This window comes from Macaca thibetana, chromosome 4 (genome assembly GCF_024542745.1).
Source record: "Macaca thibetana thibetana isolate TM-01 chromosome 4, ASM2454274v1, whole genome shotgun sequence".
Lineage (NCBI taxonomy): Eukaryota > Metazoa > Chordata > Mammalia > Primates > Cercopithecidae > Macaca > Macaca thibetana.
The window spans coordinates 144,153,656-144,172,042 of record NC_065581.1 but is presented as its reverse complement, the minus strand read 5'-3'; the positions used below and the strand labels follow the sequence as shown (position 1 = coordinate 144,172,042).

Genomic DNA, 18,387 nt, shown 5'->3' with positions numbered 1-18,387 from the left:
TTAATCCATCTTGAGTTAATTTTTGTATATGGTAAGGTAGGGGTCTAATTTCATTCTTCTGCAAGTGGCTACCCAGCTATCCAAGCACCATTACTTGCATAGGAAGTCCTTTCTCCATTGCTTGTTTTTGTCAATTTTGTTGAAGATCAGATGGTAGTAAGTGTGCAGGCTTGTTTCTCAGTTCTCTATTCTGTTTTATTGGTCTATGTGTCTGTTTCTCCACCAGTAACATGCCATGTTGGTTACTTTCGCCTTATAGTATAGTTTGAAGTCAGGTAATTCTGTGAAAAATGATACTTGTATTTTAATAGGGATAACACTGAATCTATAAATTGCTTTGGGGAGTATGGCCATTTTAACAATATTGATTCCTACAATCTATGAGCAGGAAATATTTTTCCATTTATTCATGTCATCTCTGATTTCTTTCAGCAACGTTTGTAGTTCTCCTTGTAGAACTCCTTCCCATCATTTCTTAGATGTATTCCTAGGCTTTATTTTGTATGTGCATGTTTGTGTGTGTGTGTGTGTGTGTGTGTGTGTATGGCTATTGCAAATGGGATTGTGTTCATGATTTGGCTTTCAATCTATACTGTTGTATAGAAAAGCTGACTTTTGTTCATTGATTTTGTATCTTGAAATTTTACTGAAATCATTTACCATTCCTAGGGGCCTTTTGTCAGAATCCTTAGGGTTTTCTATGTATAGAATTGTATCATCAGCAAGGGGAGATAGTTTAACTTCTTCTTTTCCTATTTGGATGTTTTTCTTTCTTTCTCTTGCCTAATTGTTCTAGCAAGCACTTTCAGTACTATGTTGAACAAGTGTAGTGAGAGTAGGCATAGTTGTCTTTTTTCAGTTCTCAAAGGGAATGATTCCAGTTTTTTCCCATTCAGTATAACGCTGTGATGTTAGCTGTGGATTTGTCATAGATGGCTCTTAGATATGTTCCTTTATGCCTAGCCTATTGAGGGTTTTTATCATGAGGAGATGTTGGATTTTATTGAGGGCTTTTTTCTGTGTCTATTGAAATGGTAATGTAGTTTTTGTTTTTGATTCTGTTTATGTGGTGAATCACATTCATTGATTTGCATATGATGAACCAACCTTGCATCTCAGGAGTGAAGTCTAACTTGTGGTGAATTAACTTTTGCTGCTTGATAAAAATATGCTGCTGGATTTGGTTTGCTAGTATTTTGTTGAGATTTTTTTTGCCTATGTTCATCAAGAATATTTTGTCCAAAGTTTCTTTTTTGTTGTCTCTGTCAGAGTTTGGTATCAGGATAATATTGGCTTTGTAAAATAAGTTATAAAGAAACTCCTCCTCTTCGACTTTTTGGAATAGTTTCAGAAGGACTGCTATCAGTTTTTTATGCATCTAGTAGAATTCTGTATGAATCCATCTGGTCCCAGGCTTTTTTTGGTTGGTAGGCTTTGTATTACTGATTCAGTTTTGAAACTTGTTATTGGTACGTTCAAGATTTTACTTTCTTCCTGGTTCAATCTTAGGATATTGTGTGTCCAGGAACTTATCAATACCCTACAGACTTTCTAGTTTGTGTGCATTGAGGTGTTCATAATAGTCTCTTTGTATTTTGATCTTTTGTATTTCTGTGGGATCAGTTGTAATGTCATCTTTGCCATTTTTGACTGTGCTTATTTGGATCTTCTTTGTTAATCTAGTTAGCAGTCTATCTTGTTTTTCCTTTTGAAAAATCAATTATTGGTCCCATTTATCTTCTTTTTCTGGACGTTTGTGTCACAATTTCATTCAGTTTTTCTTTTAATTATTTATTTTCTTCTGCCAACTCTGAAGTCAGATGGGTTTTTTTTTTTTCCCCTATTTCCTCTAGGTATGATGTTAGGTCATTAATTTAAGGTCTTTCTAACCTCTTGATGAAAGCCTTAGGACTATAAACTTATCTCAGCAAATTTGATTTTAGTAAGTTATGTCTCTATTTTGATCAATTGCAAAGAAAGTTTTTATTTCTGACTTAATTTCATTGTTCACTCAAGGGTTATAAAGAGCTAGTTGTTTAATTTCCATGTTTTTGCATAGTTTTGAGAGATCTTCTTGGTATTAATTTCCATTTTTTATTGCACTGTGGCCTCAGAGTGTGCTTGACATCATTTTTAAAAATTCACTGAGATTTGTTTTACGGCCAACTATACGGTCAATCATAGAATATGTTCCATGTGTAGATGACAAGAATGTATATTCTGTCATTATTAGGTGGAGTATTCTTTGGATACCTATTAGGTCTTATTCATCAAGTATCAAGTTAATTCCATAATATCTTTGTGGAATTTTCTGCCTCAGTGATCTGCCTAATGTTGTCAATGGGGTGTTGAAGTCCATCACTATTATTTAGGGGGCACATAAGTATTTTCCTGTGTCAAGAAAAGCTTGTTTTGTGAATTCGAGTGCTCTTATGTTGAGTCCATATGTATATAGGATAGCTAAGTCATATTGTTTACTTGAACACTTTATCATTATGTTATGGCCTTTTTTGTTCTTCCTGATTGTGGTTAGTTAAAAGTCTATTTTATCTGATACAAGAACTGCAAAACCTGCTCTTTTTTGTTTTCCGTTTGTGTGGTTGTCTTTCTGCATCCCTTTGAGCCTGTGAGTGCCATTACATGTGAGATGTGTCTCTTGAAGACAGCAGACAGTTGGGTCGTATCTTTTTATCCAGCTTGCCACTCTATGCCTTTTAAGTGGGGTGTTTAGGCCATTTACATTCAGGGTATTAGTAATGATATGTGAGATTTTGATCCTGTCATTGTGTTGGCAGTTGGTTGTTTCATAGACTTGATGGTGTAATTGCTTTATACTGTCCGTGGGTTATGTGTTTTAGTGTGTTTTTGTGGTAGCAGGTTTTGATCTTCCATTTCCATGTTTAGCACTCCTTTAATGACCTCTTGTAAGGCTGGTCTGGTAGTAATGAATTCCCTTAGTAGTTGCTTGTCTGAGAAGGATTTTATATTTCCTTTACCCTGAAGCTGAGTTTGGTGGGATATTACATTCTTGGTTGACATTTCTTTACCTTAAAAATGCTGAAAATAGGCCTCTAATCTCTTCTGGCTTTAAGGTTTCTGCTGAAAAGCCTGTTGCTAGCATGATGAGGTTCCCTTTGTAGGTGACCTGACCTTTCTCTCTGGCTGCCTTTAAGTTATTTCTTTTGCAATGACTTTAGTAAATCTGATAACTATGTGCCTTGGGGATGGTCATCTTGTATAGTATCTTGCAGGTGATCTCCATATTTCTTAAATTCTTATGTCTACACCTCTAGCAAAATTGGGAAAATTTTGATGGATCTCGAATGTTTTCCAAGTTACTTACACTCTCTCCTTCCCTCTCAAGAATGCCAATGAGTCATAGATTTGGTCTCTTTACATAATCCCATATTTCTTGGAAGTTTTGTCATTTTTTAAATTATTTTTTCTTTGTGTCTGACTAGTTGATTTAAGAACCAGTCTTCAAGCTTTCAGATTCTTTCCCTAGCTTGGTCTATTCTGCTGTTAATACTTCTGACTATGCTTTATGACTAATTATGAAATTCTTAAAGTGAATTATTCAATTCCAGAGATTCAGTTTAGTTCTTTCTTGAAACGGCTACTTTTTCTTTTAGCTCCTGGATCACCGCACTGGATTCCTTGGATTTCTGGGACTGGGTTTCAACTTTCTCCTGGATCTCAATGATCTTCCTTACCAGTCAGATTCTGAATCCTAGGTCTGTCATTTCATTGCCTTCAATCTGGTTAAGAACCATTGCTGGGAGACTAGTGCATTTGGCTGGAGGTAAGAGGACACTCTGGCTTTTTGAATAGACATATGGAGGGCTGGTGTTCCTTTAACTGTGAGGTAAGTTGAGTATACTCAGTTGGTTTTGTTTCTGGGTGCTTTCAGAGAGCTATAACTCCATACAGAATCTTTATTTGTGGCTGAATTTTTGCCTTAAGCGTCACAAGCACTGTATACTGGCAAAATGTTTTTGGTGTTGTAATTTGGGCTTCTATCCAGTAGGTAGAGTTTGAGTGGTGGCCTGCAGACAGGCCATGTAGCTTCATCTTTCATCTTAGAATTCTCTAGCCTAAAAATTCTGTTTGAATTTTAGTGGCTTGTAAGATAATGTCTAAACACCTGAGTTTGATCTCCACTGGTCTTATGGCTGGGCTTACATGTTCAGTCTTACTTCCTGTCACTCTTGCTGTCAAATTTCAAATCTTAGACATTGTTCAACTACCACAGTTCTCTGACTATAATTTGCTTCTTCCAGCTCCTCTGCTGTTTCCTCTGCCAAAAAGAAAAACTGCTCTTCTATTATCCAGAAAATACATATTTAAACTACATGCCTCATTATATACATATTCTTCTTTGGAAGAGTATCCTGCTTATGTACTATCCTAGCAGGCTACACATTTTCTATTTAGTTCCCATCACATGGTACTGCTAGTCAATTATCTAATTACTTGAATGCATTCTGTAAAGAATTCATGACTCCACAAAAGTGGGAACCATAATCTTCACTAATTTCAGTTGTTGAGTATACAAGACCCGTGTATAGCACACAGCAGTTACTAAAAAATACTACTCTGTTGAGACATAACCAGAATTAATTCACAAATCAAAAACTATTATTTTTTTTTTAATCAAACAGCTGTTGCTACTGGACAGATCAGCAACACCTTAGCAACAAGAAAGAAGAATTATTAGCCTCATACAAATAGTCATGCATTGCTTAACAATGAGAATATATTCTGAGAATTGCATCCTCAAGCAATTTTGTCACTTTGTGAACACTGTAGAGTGATCTTACACAAACCTAGAGGGTATAGTCTACTCTACACCTAGCCTACATGGTGTAGCCTATTGCTCCTAGGCTAGAAGCCTATACAGCATTTACTGTACTGAATACTGTAGGCAATTGCAGCATAATGGTATTTGCGCATCTAAACAAAGTTTTTAAAAGGTACAGTAAAAATGTGGTATAATAATCTTATAAGACCACATTTGTACACTTGGTCCATCATTAACCAAAATGTCATTATGCAGCACATGACTGTACCAAGTTAGTAAGAAACATGAGGAAAAAAATACAAAGAAATAGGCATAAATACACACATGTATACATGCTAAATGCAGTCAGTATTCATCTTCCTTAATATTTTATTTTTTTCAAATTATAACAAAAGCTTTAAAAATAACACAGCATTTGATGGTAAATATTTTACCTTGTTTTATGCCAGCATTTCTTGTAATGTCTGACAGATAGCAGTTTGGCAAAGGATATGATGAAAACATTGGCCAAGGATATGGATTATCACTCTAAAAAAGAAGCAAGACAAATGACTTTAGGAAGTGGTCTAAAATAATATTGAATTTTAAAGCTATCTGAAATATTATTAACTTAAACTGGCTTTTCTTGCTCATAAATTCTACAATTGTTGTCCAATTAACCAAAAGCTATTTGGTACTATACTTCAATATTCCAATGGGTAACCATTAAAACAAGCTGTAACAGAAACATTAAATTAGTACTGAGGACAAACATATGGTAACTTGTAGCAAGCAGAATTGATAATGATAAATTTACTCTTTTTTTTTTTTTCCATAAAATGAAAATTGTAATCTTCAAAAGAAACCTGTGGTTTTTTCCACAAAACTTTTCGTTGTACTGTTAATCATTTCTATCTTATCTTTCCCAGAGTAACAGTCAAAGCAAGAAGGTTCTTAACAACAATGAAAACAAATGAAAAACCTCCATGAGAAACCCATACTTGAATATTGATGGAAGGAGAGGTACTCAATGTTTCCAATAAAATAAAAAATAATATGTCATTTAATAATAAAAGTTAAGTATCATGAACAAGAAAGACATTGAAAGTAAAATATTCAAAGGCACACAAGAAAACTGACAACTTTTTAATAAAACAATACCTACTCTACTACACATGTAAGCAATACTTACCCTACTTTAGCATTCATGACCCCTAGACATCAAAAATATTATTTTAGTTTGAAAGTATTTATTTACATCCTAAATATTCTCAAGTAATAAGTTCAACTCTGTGATGCAGACATTTAAGAGGTAAAATTTAGGGTGACTTTGAATTGGCTATCTTGCTTCAAAATATGTCAGAAAAACACACCCCACTTCTCTTTGCCCCACACTCACCTTTTCGAGTATCCTTGGAGGCAAAATTCGTTCCAATGGCCCACCAACAAGATTTATTCTAACAAGAACATGATTTCTCTCCACTGATAAGCCATCAATTATAAAGTCCCTGAAAAAAATAAATATATCACCTTTGTCATCCCTTTGATTGAATGTGTTAATTTTTAAATCAAGTCTCTGAATTGTAAAGAAAAAAGGCAGAAATATTTATCAATGTTTTTCTTTTTCTTTGCTTCATTTAACATTTATATTTTTAAGTTTTTTAAGTTCGGGGTACATGTGTAGGATGTGCAGGTTTGTTACATAGGTAAACGTGCGCCATGGTGGTTTGCTGCACAGATCATCCCATCACCCAGGTATTAAGTCCAGCATCCATGAGCTATTCTTCCTGATGCTCTCTCTCCTTCCCAGCTTCACCCTTTAACAGGCCCCAGTGTGTGTTGTTCCCTACCATGTGTCCATATGTTCTCATCATCCAGCTCCCACTTATAAGTGAGAACCTGGAGTATTTGGTTTTCCATTCCTATGTTAGTTTACTGAAGATAATGGTCTCCAGCTCCATTCATGTCCCTGCAAAGGACATGATCCTTTCTATGGCTGCATAGTATTCCATGCTATATATCTATCACATTTTCTATCACTGATGGGCATTTGTGTTGATTCTGTGTCTTTGCTATTGTGAACAGTGCTGCAATGAACGTAAGTGTGCCTGTATCTGTCTAAGAGAAGGATTTATATTATTTTAGGTATATATCCAGTAATGAGATTGCTAGGTCAAATGCTATGTCTGTCTTTAGGTCTTTGAGGAATTGCCACACTGTCTTCCAAAATGGTTGAACTAATTTACACTCCCAACAGCGTAAAAGCATTCCTTGATCTCCACAACCATGCCAGTATCTGTTGTTTTTTGACTTTTTAATAATAGCCATTCTGATTGGTGCGAGATGACATCTCATTGTGGATTTGATTTGCATTTCTCTAATGATCAGTGATGTTGAACTTTTTCTCCTGTGTTTGTTGGCCACATGTACATCTTCGTTTGAGAAGCATTTGGTCATGTCCTTTGCCCACTTTTTAATGGGACTGCTTGCTTTTTTCTTGTAAATTTGTTTACGTTCCTTGTACATGCTGGATATTAGGCCTTGTGAGATCTTTGTCAGATAGCCAGAATGCAAAAAGTTTTCCCTATTCTGTAGGTTGTCTGTTCACTCTGATGATAGTTTCTTTTGCTGTGCAGAAGCTTTTTAGTTTAATTAGATCCCATTTGTCAGTTTTTGTGTTTGTTACCATCACATTTGGCATCTTCCTCATGAAATCTCTGCCCATGACTACGCCCTGAATGGCATGGCCTAGATTTTCTTCTAGGGTTTTTATAGTTTTAGATTTTACGTTTAAGTGGGTTTTACATTTATGACAAACCCACAGACAGTATCATACTAAATAAGCAAAAGCTGTAAGCGTTAGCCTTGAAATCTGGCACAAGACAAGGGTGCCTTCTCTCACCACTCCTATTAAACATAGTATTGGAAATTCTAGCCAGGGCAATCAGGTAAGAGAAAGAAATAATGTACATTCAAATAGGAAGAGAGGAAGTCAAACTATATTTGTAGATGATATGATCCTCTATCTAGAAAACCCCATCATCTCAGCCCAAAAGCTTCTTAAGCTGATAAGCAAAGTCTCAGGATACAAAATCAACATGCAAAAATCGCTTGCATTCCTATACACCACCAACAGGCAAGCCAAGAGCCAAATTATAAATGAACTCCTGTTCACAACTGTCACAAAAAGAATAAAATACCTAGAACTACAGCTAACAAGAGAAGTGAAGGACCTCTTCAAGGTGAACTACAAGCCACTGCTCAAAGACATCAGAGATGACACAAACAAATGGAAAAATGTTCCATGCACATGAACAGGAAGAATCAATATTGAGAAAGTGACCATACCACCCAAAGCAATTTATAGATTCAATGCTATTATTATTAAACTATATTGACATTCTTCACAGAATGAGAAAAATTATTTTAAAATTCACATGGAACCAAAAAAGAGCTTGAACAGTCAACACAATCCTAAGCAAAAAGAACAAAGCTGGAAGCATCACACTACCTGACTTCAAACTATACTACAAGTCTACAGTAACCAAAATAGCATGGTACTGCTACAAGAACAGACATATAGACCAATCGAACAGAACAGAGAACCCAGAAATAAGGCCGAACCTCTACAACAATCTGATCTTTTACAAACTTGACAAAAACAAGCAATGAGGAAAGGATTCCCTACTTAATAAATGGTGCTGGGAGAAGTGGCTAGCCATATGCAGAAAATTGAAACTGGACCCCCTCCTTATACCATATACAAAAATCAATGTATTTCTTAAAATACAAAAGCTAAATTCACTTTTCATTTTAAGTTCTCTTTGCTAGACAGCAAAAAATTGATGGAGACATAATGACATTAGTTAAAGAATACTTTCCTAGATCAATATTACTGCATTTAAATAAATGGAATTAGGACACGCATTATTTCTATAGTGACTTCAACAATCATATTTTCAGTCAAGGTTTTCTTAAGTTTTAAACCTGGTACCTTAAATTCAAAATTAAAAAGTCAGGAAACAACAGGTGCTGGAGAGGATGTGGAGAAACAGGAACACTTTTACACTGTTGATGGGATTGTAAACTAGTTCAACCATTATGGAAAACAGTATGGCGATTCCTCAAGGATCTAGAACTAGAAGTACCATATGACCCAGCCATCCCATTACTGGGTATATACCCAAAGGATTATAAATCATGCTGCTATAAAGACACATGAACATGTATGTTTATTGCGGCACTATTCACAATAGCAAAGACTTGGAATCAACCCAAATGTCCATCAGTGACAGACTGGATTAAGAAAATGTGGCACATATACACCATGGAATACTATGCAGCCATAAAAAAGGATGAGTTTGTGTCTTTTGTAGGGACATGGATGCAGCTGGAAACCATCATTCTCAGCAAACTATCACAAGAACAGAAAACCAAACACCACATGTTCTCACTCATAGGTGGGAGCTGAACAATGAGATCACTTGGACTCGGGAAGGGGAACATCACACACCGGGGCCTATCACGGGGAGGGGGGAGGGGGGAGGGATTGCATTGGGAGTTATACCTGATGTAAATGACGAGTTGATGGGTGCAGCACACCAACATGGCACAAGTATACATATGTAACAAACCTGCACGTTATGCACATGTACCCTACAACTTAAAGTATAATAATACTAAATAAATTTAAAAAAAAATAAAGTGAACAATTAAGTTGCAAGAAAAAAAAAAAAAGAAAATGTGGCACATATACACCATGGAATACTATGCAGCCATAAAAAAGGATGAGTTTGTGTCCTTTGTAGGGACATGGATGCAGCTGGAAACCATCATTCTTAGCAAACTATCACAAGAACAGAAAACCAAACACTGCATGTTCTCCCTCATAGGTGGGAACTGAACAATGAGATCACTTGGACTCGGGAAGGGGGACATCACACACCCACACCGGGACCTATCATAGGGAGGGGGAAGGGGGGAGGGATTACATTGGGAGTTATACCTGATATAAATGACGAGTTGATGGGTGCTGATGAGTTGATGGGTGTAGCACACCAACATGGCACAAGTATACATATGTAACAAACCTGCACGTTATGCACATGTACCCTAGAACTTAAAGTATAATAAATAAATAAATAAATAAATAAATTCAAAATCTAAATGTTACTTGTGAGCAGCTTCCATACTCTGCAGCTGTTAATCTTTTCCTTCTACATAAAACCTAGAGTATCAAGTAATATACTCCATAATAATTTTCCAAGACCTGGCTAAGATGAGACATACTCTTTTTTAAAATTAATTACAGACAGAAAGGCAATGCCAGCTATTGAGTGTGTATTTGACAACAGTCGGCCAAACTGAGGTAATGGCAAGTGTGATTTATTAATGAAAAAAAATTATCAGGATATTACCATAACCTCATTTTGGAAATAATCAGAATTTATGACTATGAACTAACATAATTAAGAGGACAGAGAAAAGAGTGCCTCTGCAAAGGACACAAAATCAAAAATTTTGTTCAATGGGTCATCTTACGATACTGAATTAAAAGGTGATACAGTCTTAAGGAACCATTAATAAAGTTAGGTCTTACCTAAAATTTTATGTACCACATACACGCGTGCACACACACAAGCGCGCGCACGTGCGCACAACAAAAGCAACAGACTTTGAAAGCAGTACTCTGCAAGCACTCTCCAAACACTTCTATCACAATCTTTCTGTGACATTTACACTTTAGTTGCTTTGTATTCTGTTATTTAAATTGATTGGATTTAGAGAGCAGAAAAATATTAAACTATATCAAAAATTACTGTCTTAACGAAACATCATTAAAGAAAACTGCTATTACTGTGTTTTAATTACCCATTTTTACCTGTTGCTCTCTGAAGTCTCCAAGATATTTTCTTCTTGAGCATTTAATAACATTTCAGATACCTGATACTGAGCCTCTAACAGGAGAAGAGTGTCCAGATCACAGCATATCACACTTAATAACCTATGTAAAAAAGAAAAATAAAAGTAGATTGTGTAAAATATGTCCCAAAAGCATAAGTACATCCTTGATGTCTCAAAGTAATACCTGTACATCAAAATATAAATCTTACAGGAAGTATCATTTAGTTATTTCAGATATATTTTTAATCAATTAGAATAGTAATCTCCTCTTCAAAAGTTGTTCTTACTGAGTGTTTTTAAAAGACCATGGATAATTTCTAATCCAGATTTTTAAAAATGTATCTAAATCTACATAAATAGTAAATTTTCCTCTCAACTGCCACTTAATTTAAAAATTCATCAGAGAACATTAGCAAATCCAGAAAAACTCTAAATTGCCATAACTTTTTATTCAGCAGTTAATTACCAAAGTTATGATAGAATCATCATTTTGCTGCCAATCTAGAAAATGTTCATTAGATAAAATGTCAATGGCTAATTTTATAATTGTCAGATCAAGCTGAGAACACCTAAGCCCACTTAGCTATCTTAATATTATCAAAAGATACAAACAGAAATCATGTGTCTCCTATTATAATGCAAGAGGACACACACAGTGCACCGTCTATGAAGTACTCTTGCCCAGGAAACTGAACCTCAATCTAATCAATCCTATACATCTTATTATCAGTTTATGGGAATCACAAGCATTAGAGAAACATATTTAAAAACACCATAAGGAGAAAACAGTCAATCAAATTCAGAGTTTTGAGAATCCTACACATTACTTATATATTATTTGTTCAGAAAACAAAAAGTCTTAAAAAACAGAGGGGAAAAGAAACTCTTACAAGTTAAATAAAATAAAATAAAATAAAATAAAATAAAATAAAAAAATTAAAAAAAGACCAAATGTCAAGATTTTGTTTTGATCTTGATTCAAGCAAACTTTAAAAGTGCATTTTTAAATCACACAAGAAAATATGGGAGTATTAAGAGATGAGATCAGGAAAATATTGTTAATTTTGTTAGATGTAACAATGGCACAATGGTGAGGGTTTTTTTGTTTCATTTTTTAAAACATGTCCTTACTTATTAGAGATATGCACTGAATGTTTTATATGTAAAACAGCATATCTGAAATTTGCTTTAAAGTACTTAAGAAAAAAAAATGTATGTGGAGGGAGGGAGATGAAACAAGACTGGTGAAATACTGATAATAAAGATGAGTGATGGGCACATGAAAGATTATACCATTCACTACATTTTTTATATGTTTAAAAATTCTATGATTAAAAAGTGTTCAAACAAAGATAATATGATGAGAATGCTGGGAGGCTATGGTAGAGTGGGTGGTTAGGTAAGGTCTCTCTGAAAGGTGGTATCTGAGGAAACAGGTGATCCAAGAAGAAACCAACCTTCCAATAACACTTACTGATTTATTGTAGAGTTATAGTGAAATATGAGCATAATGGCTTACATACAAGGATATTTATTGCAGAGTGGCCACATAGGAATCAATGAGTCAATCAATCACTCTCTATCCACAGAAAAAAATTTAAATGTCAGAATATTTTTAAGTGGCATACTTTGCAAATATTAGAACACAGTAGCTTATGGTTTTTATAAAGAACTATTTCCAAGGAATATTAATTGAAAAAGGAGGGGCACAAAATATTGTGTCTAGTACTAGCATTTGAGTGAAAAACAGAAAACCATGAATATACATATAAATACATGTTTGTTTTTACATAAAATACCTATCACAGGAGAGAAAAGCAAGTAGGAAGAACTGTTAGCTCTGCAGTTGTGGTCTGAGAGACAACCAGGGAATTTACTTCTTACTGGTATTGATTTTTGAGTTTTGGTACAACTGCATGTTTTACCTATACAAAAGCACACATAAGGGAATTTACTTCTTACTGGTATTGATTTTTGAGTTTTGGTACAACTGCATGTTTTACCCATACAAAAGCACACATAAGTAAAGGAAAAAAAGTTTTGTGGATGCCTTTAAGAGTCAAAAATGGCAATTCAATGTCACTCTCTACAACGTGGCTAAAATATTCAAACGAATATAAAACTAAAGACAAATCTATCATTACTTTAGAGAGCTATTCTCTGCTCAATTTACAGAAATAAAAACATTTTTGTTAGGTAAAATATAGGTGAAGGCAAGATGAAAGATATGTTAGCCTTCTAGGGAAAAGATGATGGAGTATGCTGGCATTTCCCTTTCTCATCTTAGAAATAATCCAAAGCATGGAGGAGGGAGAAAAACAGCATATCACAGAAATGTTTAACCACAAAATAAATTGAAGGGTAGCCAAAGGCAGTAAAAATAGGACAAATGGTGCTGAAGAAGGAAAAGAATGAGACAGGATATTGTGGCTGTCATTCATATATATAAACCAGAACATTTCTCAAAAAAAAAATTGATATGGTTTGGCTGTGCCCCCACCCAAATCTCATCCTGAATTGTAGCTCCCATAATTCCCACATGTTGTGGAAGGCCCTAGTGGGAGATAATTGAATCAAGGGGGCGGTTTCACTCATACTGTTCTTCTGGTAGTGAATAAGTGCCATGAGAGCTGACGATTTTATAAGGGGAAACCCTTCTCACCTAGCTTTCATTCTCTCTTGAATGCCACCATATAAGACGTGCCTTTCACCTTCCACCATGGTTACAAGGCCACGTGGAATTGTGAGTCCATTAAACCTCTTTATCTTTATAAACTACCTAGTCCTGGGTATGTCTTTATCAGCAGTATGAAAATAGAATAATACAGTAAATTTTGGGCTACTCTTACCTTTAAGTCAACAGGCTAAGAAGGGAGTTACAAGGTTGGCTGGGGTGACTGACCTGGACTATCAGGATGAAATCAGTGTACTACTCCACAATGGAGGTAAGGAAGAGTATGCATGGAATACAGGAGATCCATTAGGGTGTCTCTTAGTATTACCAGGCCCTGTGATTAAGGTCAATGGGAAACTACAACAGCTAAATCTAGGCAGGACTACAAATGGCTCAGACCCTTCAAGAATGAAGGTTTGGGTCACTCCACCAGGTAAAAAACCATGAACTGCTGAGGTGCATGCTGAAGGCAAAGAGAATACAGAATGGGTAGTAGAAGAAGGTAGTCATCAATACCAGCTATGACCATGTGACCAGCTGCAGAAATGAGAACTGTAATTGTCATGAGTATTTCCTCTTTATTTTGTTAAGAACATGCTTGTGCATATATACATTTGTACTAAGAAAATATCTTCATTTTATTTCCTTTCTTCTTTATCATGTGATGTAGATTTCTTGACTTCATATCAGCATTTAAGTGTTGTTAACTTTATGTAGTAGCATTTGGGTTGGGGATTGATGTCTTTCCAGTTGTACGAAGGATAGTTGTATTATGTTAGGCATAATTATAATCTTTTTATTGTCTTTATATGAAGATTATGTATGATTTCAGATGTTTATGAGTTCACATTGACAAAGGGTGGATTTGTGATGGTTAATATTGAGTGTCAACTTGATTGTATTGAAGGATGCAAAGTATTGTTCGTGAGTGTGTCTGTGAGTGTGTTGCCAAAGGAAATTAACATTTGAGTCAGTGGACTGAAAAAGGCAGACCCACCCTCAATCTGGGTGGTGGACAATCTAATCAGCTACCAGTGCAGCCAGAACAAAAGCAGGCAGAAGAATGTGGAAAGACTAGACTGGTTTAGTATCCCGAGCTACATCCTTCTCCCATGCTGGATGCTTTTCGGCCTCCAACATCAAACTCCAAGTTCTTCAGCTTTGGGACTCAGACTGGCTTCCTTGCTCTTTGCAGAAGCAAGGCTTCCTTGTAGATGGCCTATTGTGGGACATCACCTTGTGATTGCGTGAGTCAATACTCCTTAATAAACTCTCTTTAATATATACCTGTTATCCTATCGGTTCTGTCCCTCTAGAGAAACCTGACTAATACAAAAATAAAAGCAAAATACATTTCTAAGAAGAAAAACAAAATAAAATTCTCAAAAATAAGGAATATAACCCAAGAGTCAATGCCTAATCCTCTGTTTTCAACAGTGAAAATGGAATACACAGGACCCCCAATATGACTCCAAGAAGCAGAAGGAGCACAGTGGAACCAGAAGTCACAAAAAACTCAATTAACAATTAATTACTAGTTAGACTATAGAGACAATTACTAACAAACAGAAAATTGTCTACCTCCGTATCAAGATATATGAGGGGTACTAGGGGAGAGGAGAGGATGGCTTGGAAAAGGTGCAAACACACACATACAAAATTTGGGCCTTTAGAAAAATTCCATCTAACCAGGAGCACTGCCCTAGCTTCTGTAGTTTCTCTTAAGCATACGCCTCCTACAAACAGCTGCTGCTAAAAAGCTCACATCTCTCCAAAAAGAAGTACCATACAAAGGTGCTATAAGAAAAAATTTTTAAAAAGATAAACAGATGGGAGATACATACTAAAAACAAGTTGTCTTTAAATACTTAAACTGTGAACACACAATTTTCTATGAATTAAACAGGTTTGATAAAGCAGTGGTCTCCATTAAGCTCCTTGCACAAAATACAAATCTATGAACACAGGGAAGAAACAGCAACCAGAAAAAGTAAAACATGAGCTGGCAGAGCTAAGGAATGAAACAGAAGAATAAAACTGTCATAGAAATGAAAGTATAATTGCAAACAGTAAAATGGAAAACAGATACTGTTAAGAAGATAACAAATACAAGGAACAGAATGACAAAAGTGTGAAAAGTATAATGGAAATAAGGAGTTTAAATTATTGATTTCTTGAAGAGAAAACTGAAATAATCTAACATGATATATCTTTAAAGATATTAGTCAAGAAATTCTTCCCGGGAGGAAAAAAGCCATCAATCCAAGTACGTAAACTGTACAATATGTCCCAGAGTAAATTGAATCAAAAGAATCAGCACAGAGACAGAACCTGGTAAAGTTAAGCTTAACAGGTAACAAAGAACCATTGGGGTGTCCAGGCAAAAAGATCAAGTTACTACAAGAGTAGGATGAGGGATGCAGAAGGAGGGGAAATCAAATTGTTCCAGATATAGCTGCAGCAACATTCAATACCAGAACAGTAGGACAAAACTGGAAGGAAGTCTAACATGATTAGATATTAAAACATATTACAAACTATAAGTATTCAGACAGTTTTAATGACAAAGCAAAAGAAAATAAAGACATAGACTCTAATACATATAGAAATTTTAAATTATGTTAAGAGTAAAGGGACCAGGCATAGTGAATCATGCCTGTAATCCCAGCATTTTGGGAGGCTGACGCAGACTGATCACTTGAGTCCAGGAGTTCGGGGCAAGCCTGGGCGACATGGCAAAACCTGTCTCTATTAAAAATATAAAAAATTAGCTGCTCATGGTGGCACGCACCAATAGGTCCCAGCTACCGGAGAGGCTGAGGTGGGAGAATCACCTGAGCCCAGGGGGTCGAGTCTGCAGAGAGCTGTGATTGCACCACTGTACTCTAGCCTGAGTGACAGACCTTGTCAAAAAAAAAAAAAAAAATGTGATAAGATTTCCTGGTGAACTAATTATGATGTAGAGTAAAAGAAGAAAGAAATCAAGAATGACTCTTGGGTGTTTAGTTTTAACAATAGGGAGGATCATGTTATCATCAACCCAGATATAAAAGGCTATAGGTTAAGAGGGTTTAGGGAAGCCCTTTTCTTTCTTTAGGCTACTAAACCACTGAACAGATAATGAAAGTAACTGTCAGTGGATTTTTAGTTAAGATTTGAAAAGAGACATCTAAAGTATCTGGATGTAAAATGAGGTGATCCAAGGTGAACTGGGGCAACTTTATGAGCAAATACATACCTGGATTGAATTCTGCTAATTAGGGAATGAGTAAATCTAAAATAACAAATGATGTAAGACTTTTAAAATCTTACAAGTACTAGAAATAATGTAAAGCTTAGCAAATTTAATCCCGCAGTAAATTAAAATAGTACCATATTGTGACCAAGTACAGATCATTCCAGGGATAAAAAGAGAGTTTAATATTAAAGTATCTTCTGATGTAATTTATGACATCAATATGTAACAGAAGAGAGCCATATAATCATTGGACCAGATGCTTAAAAGCTCTTTGATTTAAGATTCAACATCTACTCTCCATTCCTTGTCCTCCAAAAAATTCTGAGTAAATTAAAGAAAGGTTACCTCTTTAATTTGATTTTTAAAAAGACAAATCTATCTCAATACAAGACCTAAAGCATAAACAGGAAAAGCATTCCCATTAAAGTCATCAGGAAGGCAAAACTGCCCATTATTTTTTAACATCATTCTAGAAATTCAAGATAATGCAAAAAGACAAGAATAAAATAAAGAGGCATGCTATGTGAAAGGAGATAGAATGTTCACTATTAGAAAACAAACTGAGAAGGATGATTTCCAGCTGCATCCATGTCCCTACAAAGGACACAAACTCATCCTTTTTTATGGCTGCATAGTATTTCATGGTGTATACGTTCCACATTTTCTTAATCCAGTCTGTCACTGATGGACATTTGGGTTGATTCCAAGTCTTTGCTATTGTGAATAGTGCCACAATAAACATAGGTGTGCATGTGTCTTTATAGCAGCATGATTTATAATCCTTTGGGTATATACCCAGTAATGGGATGGCTGGGTCATATGGTACTTCTAGTTCTAGATCCTCATTCTCAGCAAACCATCGCAAGAACAGAAAACCAAACACCGCATGTTCTCACTCATAGGTGGGAACTGAACAATGAGATCACTTGGACTCGGGAAGGGGAACATCACACACTGGGGCCTATCATGGGGAGGGGGGAGGGGGGAGGGATTGCATTGGGAGTTATACCTGATATAAATGACGAGTTGATGGGTGCTGACGAGTTAATAGGTGCAGCACACTAACATGGCACAAGTATACATATGTAACAAACCTGCATGTTATGCACATGTACCCTAGAACTTAAAGTATAATAATAATAAAAAAAAAAGAAAAGAAAACAATTAAACTATTTGTGAATTCATCTCCTAATGACATAAATTTCAATTTACTTAGAAAAACATTGTTTGAACACCTACAAAGTGCCTACTACCATTTTAAATGTTGGGAATTCAGCAATAAATACACACACATACACACAGATATCCCAGTCCTTACGGAACTCTAAATGGTAAAGGAAGGGAACCGCCAATGAACAAAATTAAAAATTAAACAACAAAGTAATGGATACAACTAAAACAAGAAAGTGAAAAATGAGTTTTAACAAGGGAGTGAAAAAATGTATCACTCTGTGTAATTTTAAATAAGGTGGTCAGGACAGAGCTCACTAAGAAGGTGATAACCTTTTTAGGAAAGACCTAAAAGTAATGCGGAAGTAAGCCATATAGCTATTGGAGGAAAAGGTGTTCCAGGTAGAGCAAATAGCTTCAGCTGAATAGCAAAGGTGACAGAATTTCTGACCTGTTTGACAGTTTGAACAGTAAGGGGGCCAATATAGCTGAAGTGGAATAAGAAAGGGAGAAGTACATATTGAGCATCCCCAAATCCAAAATCCAAAATGTTCTGAGCACCAACATGATGCCACAAGTGGGCAATTCCACACCATGTTATGGATCACGGTCACAACACAG

The 18,387-nt window shown here is 35.6% G+C and overlaps 1 protein-coding gene across 4 annotated transcripts in view; it reads right to left on the bottom strand.

The window, feature by feature from the left end:
- The window catches only part of TBC1D32 (TBC1 domain family member 32), a 223,988-nt gene that overhangs the window by 74,488 nt on the left and 131,113 nt on the right, over positions 1-18,387 (bottom strand). For all 4 annotated transcript variants that reach the window (XM_050788740.1, XM_050788739.1, XM_050788738.1 and 1 more), the window contains 3 exons: positions 10,662-10,784; positions 6,180-6,288; positions 5,236-5,329 (listed from right to left, as the gene is read on the bottom strand). In XM_050788740.1, coding sequence (XP_050644697.1) covers positions 5,236-5,329; positions 6,180-6,288; positions 10,662-10,784 — 326 coding nt within the window. The remainder of the gene's footprint in view (positions 1-5,235; positions 5,330-6,179; positions 6,289-10,661; positions 10,785-18,387) is intronic.